The sequence below is a fragment of the Chiloscyllium plagiosum genome, chromosome 9 (genome assembly GCF_004010195.1).
Source record: "Chiloscyllium plagiosum isolate BGI_BamShark_2017 chromosome 9, ASM401019v2, whole genome shotgun sequence".
Taxonomy (NCBI): Eukaryota; Metazoa; Chordata; class Chondrichthyes; order Orectolobiformes; family Hemiscylliidae; genus Chiloscyllium; species Chiloscyllium plagiosum.
The window spans coordinates 92,368,315-92,388,666 of NC_057718.1; the positions used below are offsets into that span (position 1 = coordinate 92,368,315).

The 20,352-nt window shown below is 40.7% G+C and overlaps 1 protein-coding gene across 3 annotated transcripts in view; it reads left to right on the forward strand.

Annotated features, from left to right (window-relative positions):
* Positions 1-20,352, forward strand: part of kiz (kizuna centrosomal protein) — a 185,247-nt gene that overhangs the window by 23,371 nt on the left and 141,524 nt on the right. For all 3 annotated transcript variants that reach the window (XM_043696537.1, XM_043696536.1, XM_043696535.1), the window contains exon 4: positions 6,628-6,720. In XM_043696537.1, coding sequence (XP_043552472.1) covers positions 6,628-6,720 — 93 coding nt within the window. The remainder of the gene's footprint in view (positions 1-6,627; positions 6,721-20,352) is intronic.

A 20,352-nucleotide genomic window follows, 5' to 3' on the forward strand; every position in this document is an offset into this window, starting at 1 on the left:
GTTCTTTGCCAGTGTTTCCACATGTTCTTCAGTACAGGTAATCCGAATCCATTTACCTCTTTGATGCAATGTTTTTATAGGACCTTGAGACCTTATTTGGGTTATCCAAAATTTGAGTAATTGATATTTGAATAATCAAGGTTTCTCTGTATTTGGATGGTTGTGTTACCCGAAACACTACTTGGGTAGTGTCTCCCGTGCATCCTCCTGTAAACAAAAAAAAAGATTCTGTGCACCGGATTGGTAAGGTAACTAGTTTTTTTTATTCTTTTATTTTTCTACAGTCTCTTTGAGAATTTCGAATAGTGAAAATGGTGATTAGGGCAGTTGAATGCTCCTCCTGCAGAATGTGGGCGATAACGGTCACCATTAGTGTCCCTGTTTACTTCCTCTGTGGGAAGTGCAACTCCAGCACCATGAAAACCGCATTAGGGAACTGGAGCTGGATGAACTTCGGATCATTTGGGAGGCTAGGGAGTTATTGAGAGGAGTTGCAGGGTGGTAGTCACACCTCGGATGCAAAAAGAAGGCAGATGGGTTATAGTCAGGGGACGGAAAGGGAACCGGCAGGCAATGGAGCGAACCTCGTGTGGCCATTCCCCTCAATAACAAGTATACCAGTTTGGATACTGTTGGGGAGAATGACTTACTAGGGCTCATGTTCTTCGGGAGGGTTTAAACTGATTCAGCAAGTTCACCCAAATTATTCCGGATGCTCCTGGTGTTGAGAAGACACACTTCAAACCACCTTCCTGCTTGCCGGTGAACTCTTGCAACCTTGAAACATCATTTTTGACTTCACTCCTTTCAACCTCCTGGACACTGCAACTACGATTGAAGTTCCCATGCCCCTGGTACAACTTTGATATTTATCAGTGAAGAAGTTGATGATCTGTCTAGCAGACATTAGTTACCCACATAGAATGAAATAAACATTGCTTGGATCATTGATTCTAATAATCACATGTAAACCCTTAAAGAACAATTTTATTCCTAATTTCAGAAAACAGTACTTCACACCAAGCCTGAGTTGGATTTCTCTGGACAAGAGTACTGAAGGCAAAAGTCAGTTTTGGTATTGATTGATTTCTGAAGAGGGATAAGCTCGATGGACTGAATGGCATTCCTGTTGATGGAATGATAATAATTTATAATACATTGTATCCATGTTGCCCAAAAAGGCTATTCAGCCTAATCCCACTTTCCAGTACTTGGTTTGTCAGCTTGTCGGGTTGAGCACTCCAGGTCCAAATATTTTTTAAAACTGGTTGAACGTTTTTGACTCTACCACCTTTTTCAGGTAATGAGTCCAGACCCTATAACCATCTGGATGAGAACACATCTTCTCAACACTCTTCTCATTTACTTGACTTATGCTAGCATTCTGTACCATGCATATTCATTGTGAGATTAATCCCAGGAAAAGGTTTTGAGGGAAGAAAAATAAATATAAGTCATAAAAGGAAAATTTGAAGGGGGAGTTTAGAGCACCAAAACTGTGCATATGCCTTTGCAGGGTAAAGTGTGAAATAATTAATTTGCCACTTTATTAGTGGTACTTATGAAATCTGTTGTGGAAAGTAGTAGAGAAATAAATTTATCTATTCTAGGTCTTTTTTTAATATTATTATGCTTGTATGCTATATCGGGGGTCAGTGTATTACACTGAAATTTCTGTAATCACTGATACTTCTATAACATTATTAGGCTCGACTTGCTGTGTGATCTGTGAAGACTGAAAAAGCAAAAATGCTAATCAGTGTTCATGAGCTGTTAATTGCTTTTCAATTATCCAGTGCTGCTTATTGAGTCCAAAACATTTTTCTGATACCTATGTCTTTCTGTATGAAGTTTCTGCATTCCAATTGCATAATTTTGCATCGCATTTTGTGTCATCCACTGTGGACTTTGGCCTTTCACCTAAATACTTTCCAGAAAATAAAGACACAATTTTCAGAATTCCAAGGTGAATAGAATATCATCCTGGATCCACTCATCCGCTTTTCTCAATTAATGTATTTTTATCATTTATATACAGCAAGCTTTTCTTGTTGGTGCTACTTGCAGTGAAAAGTCCACTTTATTTGTCATTGATTATTTAACATTTCACTTTTGTCGTCAACTCCATTGTTTTGTTACTTTTGTTTTTCTTTTTATTCTTTTCTGCTATTTCCTTTGCTCTTTTTTTTTGAATATTTAATTTTTTCTCCCACTGCTGAAGTTGGAACAAGACTTATTTGGGGAGGAAAAATTACTTTTTTAACAAGTGGTCATAATGTTTTCTTAGTAATTACTAACTGTTAATTAAATTATGCAATCATGTGATTGTGAAATGTGTAATGTCTCATTATGGATGTCTGGAGAAATTTAGGCATATGCCACTTTTTTAATTAAAAGAGTTATTTTGTCCTCCTGATTTGTATATGAACTGATCACCAAAAAACAGCATAGGACCCCCAAAGGGCAATTCATCTGACAGAGTTTATTCCTTTCAGAATTTTCCTACATCTAACTCCTTTTATAACTGCAAGCTTTGCTAAATCATGAATTGATTTACTTCCCTCTTCAATGCTTCATTTAGCTTCATGTTTACTGCACTAGATGGCAATCTCTTGCATAAGTGTGGAGTATGCTGTCTAGGTTAGAAAACAGGCACACTTCAACTGAGGATGTTCAGAATTTGAATTCTCTTTTACAGCCTATTGTTGGAGCATCGTCTATAAATTCATTTAAAAACATATAATGCTTGACGATCATTAAAAGGTTATGGAGAGATGGATGGAAAGTTGTTACTATTTAAATGAGGTGCCTGTGTGCAGCAAAATAATAGTTCACAATAGTTCGGCTTTTCACCAATAGTTGTCAAAAATGACACTGAGCTTCCAGTTGCTTGCCACTTTAATGCACCACCATGTTCCCATGTCAGTATTTCTGTTTAAGGCCTACAAGGCTTAATGCAAGCTGGACAAACAGCTCATCTTCCACCCAGGCAACTTAAAGCCGACATTGAGTGTAACAATTTCATAACATGATCAAGCTCCTCGATGAGCAGAATGAGATAGGCAAACAATGACATAGTTAATCATAAGCTGAGATGGAGATCAGCTGAGACAGTGTTAGGTAGGGTGCGAATGAGAATTGTGTATAGTTGAAAACAACCCCTATAATGCAGAACCTGGGGTGTTATGAAGGGGGAGAGGTGACGACTGACACAGAGGAGTGTGATCTTCCTATTAAATTGTTGCACTCAATGTTGAAGACGTATGCCAATGTGAACTTTTTGGAGGTACCAGGAGACATAGCCTTAAATGTAATCAAAGAGCTGGTCAGGCTTTTAAATAATTTTTTAAATGATTTTTGTGACTTTAAAGTGAACTTGAATCTCATCACTCCCATTTATTTTATGAGAACAAATTGTTCTAAATCTGGAATCATCATTTTGCTTGTCTGAACCCTATCCCTTGCATTTAGATCTTTTCTTATATATGGCAACATTGTGTCAACCCCTGCCATTGTGGTTGCTTTATAAGATATAATTAAGTCTTTCCTTTTGCTTTATGTTTTGCCTGTCTACTTAAATACTCAAATTTATGTTTTATGTCTCTGCTGTTGTTCTACTTCTTGCTTTTTTAAATCCTCAAACAGTGAAAATGTTCATTGTTGCTTCCAAAGGTACTTTAAAATGTACATTATGTATTCAGTATAGACATATATCGTAAAGTGAAATGTAGGATGGAGAAAATAGAAGCTGGAGTTTTTTTTAAACAAAATAAGTCTCCAAACGTTTGTAGGGAACAAGTTATTAAACTGAAGCAGACCAACAGTTCGAGAGTGGTTGAGTATTTCTAAAGCAGCTAGTTTCAACCAAAACTGGTAATACACCTTCTAAGCTTATATTAAATGCAAACTGGTCAGGATTATTTTAGGAAGAGTAGAGACCAGTTAGCATCTACTTTGGAAATTAGCTTACAAGAGAAATGGGGATTGCATATCTTACAGGTGCAGTTTTCTACATAAATGGAGTAAACGTTGAAGGGCAAGTTCAAAGGTGGGTAATGAAACCTTTCTGAAATGTATTTATCAGTGGGGCTGAACTTCACATATCCATTTAACTCTATATGGTAATAGAATTAAATTAGGAGTTTTAGATGTCAAGCTTACTTTTTCAAATAAACCTGTTGGACTATAGCCCGGTGTCACTTGCTTTTTGACTTTGTCCACCCTAGTCCAACACCAGCACCCCTACATCATATTTATTTCATACAGACCTTCAGTATTGTTTTAAAGTATTTATTACAGTCCATTACCATTCCAAAATCAAGAGTAATAATACAGACTAAGATAGGTTTTTTGCTCTGTTCTGCCTGATTTCAAGATAATTAGATGGGTAAGTTTTGAGAATAGATTCTCATTACGATAGAGCTATACCACTTAAATGGATGACCAATTTGAAGACATTTTATTTAGCAGATGGAGGAAGCAGTTTAAAATGATATACCTATTCAGTTACTGTTGCTGTTAAAATTATTATTGTTTTTGTGTTTTATTGTTGCCATTCATGAGTGTCTATGAATTTTAATTATTCATCTCTCACCTTCCTCTTCAGAGTGGTTTCCCATTAGGATATATCTTTGCTTCTTGGAGAAAGAGGAGGGGAAAGAAAGTGAGGCCAAACTGATGTGATAGCAGTAGTTAAACTTAGCACCCAGCACCAATACTTTATGACCAAAGCATGCATCCAGAGATGTGAGTTTACAGGAGAAGCTATAAGGGTTAGACTTCATGCTCTGAGAAAACCTGTAGCTTGTTCCACCACGTGTATCATTCAATTGACATGGTATTTCCTGCTTCACATGGACATGCTGACTATCTGATGTATTTCCATTGCCTAGATCGGAGCTGTGGTGTTCAACTGAACTGATTTCAGATGTCACAGTTGAAATGTGCAATTTTGTTTTTTCTAATACTTAGCCAGTCAGATTCTGATTTGCTAAGGTCACATTTTGTTTCATTTCATTTAACAAAAATTAATTTGCCTTTCACTGAAACACATGCAATGCTGCAAACTTGGTTTCAACATTAAACCAGAAGCTGCTTATCCAAAAAAAAAAGATGAGAGTAAAGCAAGTTCTTTTTATTTAAAATGCAATTCAAAAGGTTTTAATGCACAGACTAAAAGTATAATCCACTCATCCTAATGCCATCACATTACAGTACTCAACCATCAGAGAGAGTTCACCTCTCTATCACATCTATAGGTTTATTTTTATTGTTTCCTTCAATCCCTGGTCTTGAGAGTTTGGTAGCCACTTCCTTGATTTAGACTGTCAACTCCGAATAACTCCTTTGGGTTTTAGTTAAACACTTCTAGTTTTGAAGTATTAAGTTTAAATCCTTACATTGGAGGTAACTTATTTCTGAACTTTTCTGAATGAATGAATCCAAAGATTGATTGAACGATGAAGGCACACTGGCCTTCATCAGTCAGGGCATTGAATATAGAAGTTGGGAAGTTTTGTTGCAGTTATACAGGACATTGTTGAGACCACTGTTGGAGTATTGTGTTCAGTTTTCGTCACCTAATGGGAAGGATATTATTAAACTGGAAAGATTTCAGAAGATTGCCAGGACTCAATCGTCTTAATTATAGCAAGAGGTTGGACAAGCGAGGTCTTCTTTCTTTGGAGCATAGGTGACTGAAGGAGGATCTTTAAACGAGTGCAGAAGATCATGAGAAGCATGGATAGGGTGAATGCACTCAGTCTTTTCCCCAGGGTTGGGGAATCAAGCAGTAGAGGGCATCAGTTTAAGGTTAGAGGGAAAAGAATAAGTGGGAACTTGAGAAGCAACTTTTTTTCCCCCACATTGGATGGTATGCATTTGAAATAAGCTACCAGCAGAAGTGGTTGAGGTGGGTACATTAGCAACATATAAAAGGCATTTTATACGTGGAAATGAAAGGTTTAGAAGGATATGGGCAAGTGCATGGATCAATTTGGGCCAAAGGGCTGTCTCCGTACTGTCAGACTCTATGACTAACTCTTTTCTCTCTCATAAACTGTTTTGTGTATCTGACTTCAACCAGGATTCTGCAAACTAATGAACCAAACCTTTCTAACCACGTGGTTTTCTTCTAAGGAAAAATTAATTTTTATCTTACTAAACAGCAAGCAAGCTAATACTCTTTGATGTTTATTGTGTTCACTTGTTAAATTCTCCCAGTGCAAACAAATTCCCATTGTCACCTCAGCAATTCCCCCTCTCTCAGACTGGTTGAAATAAAATCATGACTCCAGAAAGACTGATATGTGTATATGAAGTAACAATTAACTTATCAAAACTTATATGTACTAATTCTAAATCCAAACTCTACCAGAAATGAGAGTGATAAAAGTATATATGAATCACATATCGCATATGAATCAATTCTGAGGAAGGGTCACTCGACTTAAAACATTTAACTATGATTTTTCTCCACAGATGCTGCCAGACCTGCGGTGCTTTTCCAGCAATTTATATTTTTGTCTATTAATCACATACCATGCATTACATGTTATTAAAGCAAAACTTTAAGAAAGTTGAAAAAGAAAAGGTTTAAATAATGTCTATTTTATTTTTGTATCGTAGATGGAATATGAAAAACAAATTGAAAAGTTAATGCCAATTTGGAGTGAGAACCTGAAATCACAAAGGAAGGAGAAGGAAGCCACTATTGAGCAAGTAAGATTGGAATTCTTTAAATGTATTATGTATTTGTGTTAATGAAAAATCAAGCAAGACCTCTCAAGTTGTGCCATTGTAAATTTTTGTGATACCAGGAGGGGATTATAATGGAGATCATGGACATTACAACATTCGTAAATTTGCAAGTTTCAGAATCAGACAGGCAAAGACAGGAGATTTTCAGGCAAATTTAACATAACTTTGCTGTTATTGCTATTATAGCTTTTTTGGCAGTATCATTTGTTGATTCTCTATTCTTGAACTCACATCTTCCTTGTTCTTCCTCTCCCTGTTTGATTTTTCCAGCTTTGGTTACAAAGTAAATTATGACTGATACTATTATACGTCATGGAAGTCTAAATAAAACCTGATACATGTTTGATCTGGAAGAGGTTATGTGGAAGAGGTTATTACTGCTGACCATTGTCTTAGGCTTAACCAGAATGTTTAATTCCACCCTGAAAATTTCATTGTATATTGTAAAGCAGGCCTAATTCTGTCTCCATACATCACCAGTGTTACCCAATCTCAATACATCTGATGCCAAGAACCTCAACTATGTCTTTGTCACCCATGACACTTCCAGGCTCAGTTATCTAATGCTTTCCTGGCCAGTCTGCTATCCTTAATGCTCTCTAAACTTCAGTTCATTTAAAGTTTTGCGGCCAATAAGTATCTTATGCCCATTTTCATGATGTGAGTGGTGAGAATTATATCTGTGTGCACATCACCACAAATAGCCTGCAAGTTCCCAGACATAGGCACCACAAAGTGGGCAATGGACTTATGGGAAAACAGTGATGATTGAGTGTTTTATGATATGGTAGCTCATTAATTAGAATGACTAAGTTTGATGTAGGAACAGAGGTGTGTCACAACATGCTATTTCAGTTGCCTCCATTGCAAGATTAATCCAGTAGAGAATCCTGTAGAGATTTTTATGGCATGCAGAATACTAGTGTTTTAGTTGATGCTATTACATTTCACTTAATTTCACTACTCGCTGTTTGGAAAGTATTTTTCTCAACTTATATCAGCTTGTTCTGCAAATCACTTTAAATCTGTGCCCCTGGTTCGTGATTTTTTTATGAGTGAGAGCAGTTTCTCCTTATCTGTTCTCTCCAGTCCTTTTATAGTTTTGAAAACCTCTATCAGATCTCCTCTTAGATGTCTTATCTCCTGGGAGAACATACCCATTTCTTCAATCTGTCCTCCAAACTGAAATTTCTCATCATTAGAACTCCTGATTTATAGTTAGATATAATTGAACAAATTAGGTATGACAGTAGATTACTTGATGTTTATAAACAATAGCATAAATTTCTTGTCTTATATGTTAGCAGGAAAACTGAATTTGCATTTATACAGTGCCTTATGACATACACAGAACTTTCTTAAGAACATTACAATGAATGAATTGTATGGAGTATAGTCAGTTATCCTGCAGCTACATGCAGTAGTCATATTTCACATACTTAAATCCCACAGGTCACAAATGAGTAGAAAATATGCTTTTTAGTACGGTTGATTCTGAGAGGCATGTTGGTTAGGACAATAGGAATATCCCTTGTTGCTTTTCAACTAGTACTAAAAACAGTTTTACATTCACCCAAACTTTTTTGACAACTGATTGGCATTTGCATTAAATAATAAATGAACTTGGACCTTCCATTCTTACTCTTTAGAATGTAATTTATGTGTCTGGTAATTTTTTGTCATTATCTTCATCCCTTCATCAGGAATGAGGCTTGTGGCCAGGGGGCTGAGACATAAATGGGAGGAGTTGGGGTTGGGGTGGGGGAGGTAGCTGAGAATGCAATAGGTAGATGAAGGTGGGGGAGAAAGTGACAGGTCGGAGAGGAGGATGGAGCGGATAAATGGAAAGACAATGGACAGGTCAAGAGGGTGGTGCTGAGTTAGAGGCTTGGGACTGGGATAAGGTGACGGAAATGGAAATGAGGAAACTGGTGAAATCCATATTAATACGTGTGGTGGCAGGGTCCCAAAGCGGAAGATGAGGAATCCTTCCTCCAGGCGTTTGGTGGTTAGGGTTTGACAATGGAGGAGGCCCGGGTCCTGCATATCCTTGGTGGAGTGGGAGGGGGAGTTGAAGTGATCAGCCACAGGGCAGTGGGGTTGGTTGGTGCAATTGTCCCAGAGATGTTCTCTGAAACAATCTGCAAGTTGGCGTCCTGTTTCCCTGATGTAGAGGAGACCACATCGGGTACAACGGATACAGTAGATGATGTTTGTGAATTTCAGTTGGATGTGGAGGAACCTTTGGAGCCTTGGACGGAGGTGAAGGGAGAGGTGTGGGCGCAGATTTTGCACTTCTTGCGGTGGCAGGGGAAGATGCCAGGAAAGGGGTGAGAGCTGGTTGGGGCCGTGGATCTGACAAGGGAGTTCAGCCAAGCAGATGAGGGTGTCAGTGGAAGGATATTGGTTGGGACAGCGTGAGGAGGAAGAAACTGAGGGCTTGGAGACCTTTCTCATGGTAGATAGTCTCTCCGAAATGCATGTCCCTAGTGGTGGTTCTGTTTGTAGGTGGCGGACGTGATGGAGGATGATGCATTGTATACAGAGGTTGGTGGGTGGAAGCTGAAGACCAGGGGTATTCTGTCCTTGTTGTATTGGGAGGAGTGGGTTTCAAGGGCAGATATGCAGGAAGTGGAGGAGATGCGCTGGAGGGCATCGTCGACCATGTGGGAGGGGAAATTGTGGTCTTTTAAGAAGGAGGCCATCTGGGATTTTCTATGTTGGAGTTGGTCGGCAGAGGCAGAGGAATTGGGAATAATATCACACCCGACCCCCATAATCACGCCCACTCCAGTGGCAGTCTCTGCCCCCACCCCAAGTCCTAGCTCCCAGCTCTGCCGTGTTTTTACTATTCCCCCAGACCTCCCCCTTACTGAGGATGAACGTTCAGTCCTCAGCAAAAGTCTCACCTTCATCGTCTGTGCTCCTGGATTAATGAGTTCGCCAAGCGTTGTGATTTCTTCTGTCACCTCCATTTTTTCAATCAACATTCCCACCCACCCACCCACCGAGGGCCTCTTCTCTCACCTCCAACACACCCCATCCACCTGGACACCCCCTACTGGCCTGTTACCCGCCCTTGGCCTGTTCATTTCCAGCTGCCGCCGTGACATAGACCACCTCAACCTGTCCACCCCCCTCACCCACTCCAACTTCCCGCCCTCGCAATATGCAGCCTTCCACTCCAACCCCAACATCACCATCAAACCAGCAGACAAAGGGGACGCTGTGGTAGTTTGGGGCACTGACCTCTACACGGCTGAAGCCAGATGCCAACTTGCAGACATCTCCTCCTCCTCCTGCCGCCCCCTCAATCATGACCTCACCTACCATCACCAAATCATCATCTCCCAGACCATCCATAGCTTCTTCATCTCTGGAGATCTCCCATCCACAGCCTCCAACTGCATCATCTGCAAACCCCGCACTCCTGATATTACCTCATACCAAAGATTTACAAACCTGATTTCCCCAATCAACCCATTATCTCAGCCTGTTCCTGTCCCACTGAACTGCTGTCTACATACCTTGACACCATTCTGTCCCCCTTAGACCAGGAACTCCACACCTACATTTGGGACACCACCCATGCCCTTCACCTCCGCTAAGAATTTTGTTTCCCCGGCCCCCAGTGCCTTATCTTCATCATGGAAACCCTGTCCCTGTACACATTTATCCACCACAATGGAGGCCTCTAAGCCCTCCGTTTCTTCCTCCTCACACTGTCCCAACCAGTACCCTTTCACTGACACCCTCATCAGACTGGCTGAACTGGTCCTCACTCACTTAACAACTTCTCCTTCCAATCCTCCCACTTTGACCAAATCAAAGGGTAGCCATGGGCACCCGCATGGGACCCAGCTATGCCTGACTCTTTGTTGGGTACGTGGAACAGTCCCTCTTCCGTAGTTACACCAGCATCATCCCCCACCTTTTCCTCCACTACATTGGTTACTGTATCGGCGCTATCTTGTGCTCGCACGAGGAGGTTGAACAGTTCATCAACTTCACTAACATCGTTCACCCCGACCTCAAATGCAATTGGACGATCTCAGTCACCACCCTCCCCTTTCCATCTCCATCTCCAGTGCGATTAACCACGGATATAGACTACAAACCCACCAACTCCCACAGCTATCTGGACTACACCTCCTTCCACCCTGCCTCCTGTAAAAACGCCATCCTGTATGCCCAATTCCTCCCTCTTTGCCACATCTGTTCCCGGATGACCAATTTCACCACAGAAAATCCCAGATGGCCTCCTTCTTCAAAAACCGCAATTTCCCCTCTCATCTGGTCAGTGATGCTGTCCAGCACATCTCCTCCACTTTCTGCACCCCTGCCCTTGAACTCCACTCCTCCCAATGCAAGGAGGCACTGGCCCTCACCTTTCACCCCACCAACCTCCGTATACATCGCATCATCCTGCGCCACTTCCGCCACCTACAAACAGACCCCACCACTAGGGATGTATTTCCCTCCCCACCCCTATCAGCGTTTCAGGGAGACCGTTCCTTCCGCGACTCCCTTATCAGATCCATGCCCCCAGCAACTTCCCTTGCCACCACAAAAAGTGCAAAACCTGTGCCCACACCTCCCCCCCCCCCCACCTCCGTCTTAAGACCCCAAAGGATCCTTCTAAATCTGACAGACATTTGCCTGTACCTCTGCAAATGTCATGTACTGCATCCGTTGTACCAGATATAGAAAAATACAGCACAGAACAGGCCCTTCGGCCCACGATGTTGTGCCGAACATTTGTCCTAGCTCTGGTCTCCTCTGCAAGGCGCCAACTTACAGATCATTTCAGAGAACATCTCTGGCACACCCGCAGTAACCAATCCCACTGCCCTGTGACTGATCATTTCAACACCCCCTCCCACTCTACCAAGGACATGCAGGTCCTGGGCATCATCCATCACAAGACCCAACCACCCAAAGCGTGGAGGAAGAACGCCTCATCTTCTTCCTTGGGACCCTACAACCACACAGGATTAATGGGGATTTGACCAGTTTCATCATTTGACCAGTTTCATCATTTCTCCCCCCGCCCCCCCAACCCCAAGCTTATCCCAGTCTCCAACACAGCATTGCCCTCTTGACCTTTCCATCGTCTTTCCCATCTATCTGCTCCACCCTCCTCTCCGACCTATCATCTTCTCCTCCATCTTCATCAACTACCCCTCCACCCCCTACCAAGCTCCATCCTCTTCCCACTTACCTTTTGTGTTTTTTAATGCTCTGAATTTCAAAATCTTGCATCTTTTGTTGTCAGACTCTGGCCATTTAGCTCTAAGTCTTGGGTTCAAATCTTCAAAAACTGACTATGTGAACAAGTGAAATCAATTTGGGAATTTTCCATTTAGTTCGTATTGGACATGAGCACATAAGTATCAATAACTTGGTGTCTTTCTCAGGAAAGACAAGTGTGTTAAAGAGAAAACAACCAATTCGTATAATCGGGCATTCTGGCTAGAGCTTAGAAATAGAACGCAATGTGTTGTAGGGAGCTTTATTTTGCATCTAATCATACTGGATTTATTGTGAAATGTTTAATGTGCCAAAAAATAGTATGCAGTAATGTAACAGGTTATAATTATTAGTTTGTTAGTTTTGCTGCTTTGTCTTCTGAGCTCTTTGGATGAACAAATCCCACCAATTTGGATGGCTTTGTACTTAGGGTCTTTTTCCCAATCTGTCTGAGCATTTAAGTTTTCTTTCATGTTTGTCCATGCTTTTATGTTCCACATTTGGCTTGGAGTAAATTTGGCAAGGCTCAGTGCTCTCATGCAAAGTTGGCAGTATGAATCTTACAAATTATGCTAATATTGATGAATGCCCAGCGACAAGTTATTGAACTTCGATGTTTAGTGTTTGGTTTACAATGTAATTAAAATGCATGCCAGTGACGTGAGTGATTCAGCTCCAGTATCAACACAGAGTAAATATTTCATAGTTACAACAATCACTATTTGGAAGACATGTTGATGCTCTCCATTTGTTGTATTATCTATCCTATATCTTCATTCACTATTGAATTCAAAATAAATACTTGAATAAAGAGATATTGAGCTTAGCAAGTACCAGATTTCAGCTACATCTATTTTGTAAGACAGTCTGCTGTCTGAACTAATCAGAAAATCCATTGCGTTGCAATGTCATGTCCTCCTGCCTAATAATTACCATCTCACACCTATGAAGCTCTCAACAATGACTTGTATTCATGTTATGTCTTCAACAGAGTAAAAAGTCTGAAGGTGCTTCTTGGGACCACTATCAAACAAAACTTGACATTGAAACAAATAGAGAGACATTGAAACTTGTTACCGAAAGCTTGACTGAAGAAATAGGGTTTGAGGAACTGTTTAATGTTGGGAGGGAAATGGAAAAACAAAGAGGTTTAGGAAGGAACTGCCAGTGCTCTGGGTTAAGACAACTGAAAGAATTCCTGGCATAAATGAATAATTAAAATTGGGGATGCAGCAGAAGTTGGCTGGTTACAGAGCTGGAGGAGGCTTTGAGGTAGGGAGCCCTGGAGCCATGGCAATTTTGAAAATGAAAGATGAGAATTCTTTTAGCTTGAAGTGTCCTGACCTTGGAGCCAATGAGGATGGGAATAATGGATGTGCGTTAGAACTGAGCAAGAGTGTTGGATATGGAGGGTAGACAAAGGATGTTTGGCTAGTAGGGCATTGGATTATTCACATCTGACAGCAGTAAAGACATAAATGAAAGTTTCAACAGAAGATGAACAGAGGCGGAGGGGAAGACTGACAATGTTATGGAGTTGCAAAGCAGTCTTGGCGAGGATGTGTGATCAAAGGTTCACCTTAGGGTCAAATGTAATGCTAAGGTTGTGAATGTTCTTATTTTGTCTCAAGCAGTTGTCAGGCAGAGGAATGGAATCACTGAATAGCAAGTGATATCTATAACAGTGAGATATTCCTGATATTTAAGGAGAAAATGTATGCTCTGGATGTTAGACATGTAATGTGATTATTTCTTTCCTGGCATAACATTGGAAAAGGCGAAAACAGCAAGTAGAGGCATTCTTGGTGAGAAAGCATAAGTGGAGCGATTGGTGAAAGGGACAATGAACAGCCTTTCCCTCAGTATTAGACCTTTCTGGTTAGTTTTAAATCTTGATAATACGTTTGAACAAAATTATTTGACCCAGTGTTTAATGTCTCTCTAGCTAAGGATAGTAATAGTTGTCCGTAAAACAAGAAGCTGTCTCCTCAAAATCTGTTCATGGCAGCCTGCTTCTCTCTCCCTCGCTTCTCTCTCTCTCTCTCTCACACTCTCTCGCTTCTCTCTCTCGCTTCTCTCTGTGTCTCTCTCTCTCTCTCTCTCTCACACACACATTTCTCTGTCCGTCTGTCATGATTTTCTTTCTTACTTGCTGTCAGTCTCAATATTCTTTAGCTCTACTTTACTCTTTTTATGCCCTTAAATTTAGTGTTTACTTTGTATTTTTCTTGCTGTCTTTCCTCCAGTGTACTCTTCCTTTCCTTGCATTTGTATTCCATTTTTCCTTGCCCCTGCTTAACATTTGTACATCTGTTTCATTTCATTCTGTGCTTTTCTATTTTTCTGTCGCTCCTGCACCCTTCAGTCACTTCAGTTTTGTTTCTCAGTTCCTCACTTTCAGCTCCCTTTGCTCCCTTTACTCCTACTTTTCTCCTTTCAGCCTTTTTGCTGCCTCTTCAACAGGTCTCTTTTCAATTTCCTTTTTGTGGCATGAAGAAGATGAGACAGCTGGCTGAAACTTGAGCACTCCAGGAATGAGACTTTTAATGCAAAATAGAAGATCAAACTTACAATAGGGAATGTTGTCATTTTCACAAGAGATTTTGCAAATGTAAGGGGAGTGGAACTTTCCCAAGTGATAGTCCAACAGAATTTAAGAAGTGCTGGAAGCAGCAGAAAATTGACATTTTGCTTTCTGTTAAATGTTGATTTGAGGCTAATCTGACTAACTTTGGGATGTTTGCATCAGCACAGTCTATTCTCATGATGGCAACACTTGTTTTGCTGTTTTCTGAGTAGTTGTAAAAAGCTGTACAGGTCTTAATTATATTAATGTGAAATGTAAGATGAGAACTCCTGGAAGTAGTTTTTTTTACTCACACTTTTTTGTTCACTATTTTCAGTACACAAGCAGAATAAATAATGCTGATATACTTAAGCTACTAATTTGAGAATTGCATGTGCAGACTACAAACTGTGTTTTGTACTGAGCTGCTGAAGATGTTTGCATATTCAATTGAATAGTTGGCTGTTTTGAAGGCTGTTGGAACCATCCTATTGTGAGAAACTTTGAAAAATAAAATGATAAAATTCCAAAAGGACCAGTGGAGTACATGGTTATATATTTGAAATCAAATTGAAATGACTAGTTATAAAGTTGAAGCCACCTAAGACATCCCTGTTGAAGTGTTCCCTCATCATTTGGTTTTGAGTACTTGAGATTCAGATAACTGAACCTTGTGTCATGTAGTCACTTCCACATTGTTAAACTTCAGTTATTAAACAATATTAAATGCTGTTAGATGACATAAAAGTGGGAGTACTACTACATTTAAAAATGTTGAGCAGCTTTTTTCCCCACCACCTGGTGGATGAGATGAGCTAGATTTTACATTGTTGAAAGAAGAATTTTGTGCAAAGTGACAAAGGAATAAAACAGTTCTTAAGGAATAAAAGAAAATGATTGATGAGCAGAAAGAAGAAATATAGCAATATTTCTGCTCAACTTAGGATGAAGTATTGGGTACTTCTGAACATAATTAAAAAGAAGCTAAATTTTGGTTGGTTACGTTGCTAAGAAGTTGAGTAAAACAGTGCATACTTACTGAAAAGTGAATGTGATGCAATTCACTGACCTGCTGACAATTAAAGCAGCTCTCATATGTGAGTGAATGTACTCCTCTATTTGAAGTATGCACAGGTTTATAGGAGTGTAAACTTGCCCATGATGTGAAGCTAGTCTTAGAAATCCACGTTCTCACTGTTTTCAATTGTTTATATTCCAGGTATGTGGCATTTGTGATAATCTCAACTAAGCTTTCCTAAATTTGACAGCTCTAGGTACAATTTTAAAAAAAGTAATAATTTACTTACCTTTTCCAGCTTCAGTATTGCTGTACAAATTTATTTTTATGTGGTAGTTGTAAATATATCTAAGATTGAATTTCAGTATTGCACTAATTTTAAGTCTGCTGACACTGGCATTTGTTCAGGAAGGTATTCATCTTTAAATAGATTCTCACAGATGGCTCTCTGAGGAAATAGAAAATGGCAAAGGGCATCACAAAACAAAGGTGGAGTGAATTATGAGTAATGTAAGAACCGACTTTATTGGTTAAATTGCCCTTGAAGTGTCATCTTTGCCTTATTTTAAATGAAATAATATGTGCTTTTTTCTTTTACTGAAATATTATAGAAATGTCATAGGGTTATATATTAAAGAAGTCCAGCAGTAGAGGAATGAGTTTAAAAGAATTAAAGGATTTTGAATGTTTATTTTGAGGTCAATAGTACAATACTTGACACTTACATGCCGACTCAACACATTTGGATCTCTGCAGCCCAAACATGTTTGGTGTCGATTTGAATGATGCAGTATATTACCCCGAAGCACTCAGAGCCTATACCCCCGCCTCCTACTACTACACTGGGCTAATTACAGCCCTAATTTTTATGTAAATAAGCCAACTTTCCAGTAATGCAGTTTGGAGTGGACATTTCAGGGCAGATTGCACCAAAAACAATTTTATTTGCCTGTAGATTTGCCTTCACCTTTCAATAGGACCACCCTTCTTTATGTACTTTACCTGCTTTCATCTCCATAACCCATTTAATGAAAGGGTCATTGTGCAAAGATCCCACTTATCATGGGAAACAACAGTAGCAAAATATAGGCAGTCAGTGGCCCTTCTTTCGCTGCTAATGTTCAACATTCCAGGCCCTAAACCTCACGGGACTGCCTGCACGTCATGGCCTAAGTGATAGGAGTGCCATTAAAATAATTAAATGTGTGATGCCAGCTCATTTTGATGCAGGGACACACAACACCTATGTAGCAGTGGTCCCAGTGGCACTGTAGGAGCAATACTATTAGTCCCATCGAAGCCCTTTGATAGGCTATATCCCTGTTTCTCAACTATGTGCTATTCCTCAGCAATAACATCCAAAAACACCGGGTGCAATTTTCTCCAGCTTGAGGTAGAGAGAAGAATGGTGAGCATGATGACTTAATTGGGCAAGAGTCCAAAAAACACATTCTTGCTGTCAACATAAACGTTTGCAATTAAGTCCTCCCTCCTTAGGTGTGAGATCAAATTCCCACCATTAGGTGGGAATTTGTATATCTTAGCATCTCATTAGTTACACAATTCCCTTTCCTGATTAACTTTTTCCCAATTGAGAAACTTGATACTTCGAAATCCTGACAATAATAACTAAGTGAGTATCTGTAGCGTTCGACACTCTGCCTTGAGTCTGGTGAGTTCACGGCAGTACTGGCCATCTTCCTTCTTTTTACTTTAGACGGAACTGTTACAACTGCAAAATGAGCCTTCGTGCTTATTGGATGCAATGTCTCCCTGAACTCTCTATCCACACAACTAGGCATTGGCAGCACATTAGCCACAGACTGTCAGGTTGCTTGTGGTCAGGCAGGCTCAGATAGTACTTTTTATCTCTCAGCAAGCTTAAGCAGCAGTCTCTGCTTGAGACGTAGTGTTTTCACACGGAGGGATAAACACCCAATCTCTGACTAGGAGGTGAAAAATCAGCAGAATTGCATTTGGTTGCTGAGGGAATGGTCACAGTTGTATGGGCAATTGCAGATGGTAGGATGAGACTTGGTTAGTCCCTCTGAAGGTAGACTGTCAGGCAAGTTATGATTACTTTGGCCTCCATGTGGGGAGGGTACAGAGCCAGTAGGAGCATAGGAATCTCACGAGCCATGGGCTCCATTGGTAAAGCAGGCACATCAGTGGTGATACAAAGGGGCTAAACCAAAATGAGTGGAGGGTGAAAGATCATAGGAGCTAAAAGGCACATGAACTATGAGGAATAATTCATGGGTTACAGACAGAGCCTGCAAATGGATAGTTGCCATCTCACTGTAATAATTCTAAAATCAACTGTGCAGTAAGGTTTCAATATAGAAAAAAGCACTTTGGGAGAATTAAGTCAGCAGTGAGGACACTACTGTTGCATCACAAGAACCTGGCAATTCAGGAATGCATTCATGACGTAACCATCAGCAGTGTGTTGTATTGCCACCTTGCGATCTCTGAGATCAACAGGACTCAGTGGAAGAAGCCACTCTTGATTATGCCTCCTCTTCCAAATTGCTTTAGGCACAAAGTCCCAAAGACTACAAGCTAACGTGTTACTGCTGTCATATTCTTTTTTGTAATACGGAACCTCCAGGACATGACTATAGATATAGCCAAAGAAGGTGTTGTTGAAGAGGGAACATTTGAATGGGATCTCATGACAATTGCGTCATGAATGTGGACACTTTGTTGGGCCACCTTACATGAAGTAATACATCACCCTAAACTCTTTATCAGTGTATTACATTTGATTCTTTGCACCTACTACACACTACCCCCTCAAGAAGGTAACATTCATCTTCATATTGAAGGATGTCAGGACTTAGGCATGCACTTAATAATACGTGTAACCCTCTTACATTTTTAGAGGTCTATTTCACCTTAAGAAAGAACACCCAAAGTAAATCCAGTTGTCCTTCTGGTGATGCTGCTAATCAAAAACAATGCATGCAGCTGACAGTAGAGAGAACAGATTCTGCAGGCCCAACATGGAGCAGCCACCACCAGCTGTGGCACAGAATTTAGATGGAGAAGCAACAGGATAAAATCCACCAAGGATGTAGAAGGTTGTGGCTGGAAATGTATCTACAGAGCTTATTGCAGCTGGCTGCAAATATGTGTGGTCCAAAGCAGAAGACTTTCTAGTTTCAGTGTTCTAGCGATTCATCTGTAGCCACCTTGGCTGCAATCCTGAATTTAGAGATGTGTGATTCCCCAACAGATGACGATATCTGCTGATACCCTCGTTTTGTTGCTGATAAGAAAGGATCCAATATATAGTGATTGCAAAGCAACACATCCTTTTGCAGTTTGAAGGTGCTCCACATCTTTAACATTGTTTCACTTATCCTAGACAATAAGACTACAGCAGATACTGTATTAGTGGATATAATATTATATAATCAATTTGTAATTATTAAATTGATAAAAGTGCTGACTTTACACAATGCCTGAATATTCATGCTATCAATTTGCACTCAGAGTGTTTTTACTTCTTCTCCCTCTCAGGAGGGGTTCAGGCTGTGGCCTTGTCATGGCTGCTGATCCCCAAGTGATGCTCATGCCTGCAGAAGAGAAAGGTTTAGTAGTGAGGATGGAAAAAAAAACAGAACATTGTGTTGGCATTGATGTACATCCAAGAAGCACAAACCCAAAGTTGTTCATTGGATTTGTGGGCCGTTGATGTCTCCATGTCACCACAAAGATAGTCCTGGTCCTCTCAGACTGTTCTACAATTCTGTCCTATAAGTGGGGTGCGGAGTCTGCAGTGCTCCACAAACCCCTGCCAGTCTTAGTTGCTTCTCACTTCTGAGGGAGAGTTACCGGACCCGAAACATTAACTTTGATTTCTCTTCACAGATACTACCAGACCTACTGACCTTTCCAGCAAATTCTGGTATTGTTACTGATTTACAGCATCTGCAGTTCTTTCAGTTTTAATTTAGTGCTGTCTATCTACCTAATTAGAAGCCAATTTTTCTTGCTAAGAGACAAAGAAAAGGCTTGAGAATGATGGGAATTGGTGCAGGAGCAGATTGGTTATGCATGAACACCCAAGATGGTGAGGTGTCCCCTTGAATGAGAGAGTAGGAAGCACAATGTGCAGGCAAAGATGATGAGATGGGTGTGAGCCCTTGAGTGGACATCATACATGTAATGCTGAGGCTTGCAGCCGATCACCTTTGGTGAGATGTGTATGCAGTGGCAGTGTTAGTGAATAATATCTCTTGGAGTATGTGGAGTGCAATTTATCCTTGTGGAGTTTCAGAAGATAATTGATTTTTTTGCTGCATAAACCGACCGACTCCCACAGCTACCTAGACTACACCTCCTCCCACCCTGCCCCTTGTAAAAACGCCATCCCATATTCCCAATTCCTTCGTCTCCGCCCATCTGCTCCCAGGAGGACCAGTTCCAATACCGTACAACCCAGATGGCCTCCTTCTTCAAAGACTGCAATGTCCCCCCAGACGTGGTCGACGATGCCCTCCACCGCATCTCCTCCACTTCCCGCTGCTCCGCCCTTGAGCCCCACCCCTCCAACCACCACCAGGACAGAACCCCACTGGTCCTCACCTACCACCCCACCAACCTCCATATACAGCGTATCATCTGCCGTCATTTCCACCACCTCCAAACGGACCCCACCACCAGGGATATATTTCCCTCCCCTATCAGCGTTCCGAAAAGACCACTCCCTCCGTGACTCCCTCGTCAGGTCCACACCCCCCACCAACCCAAC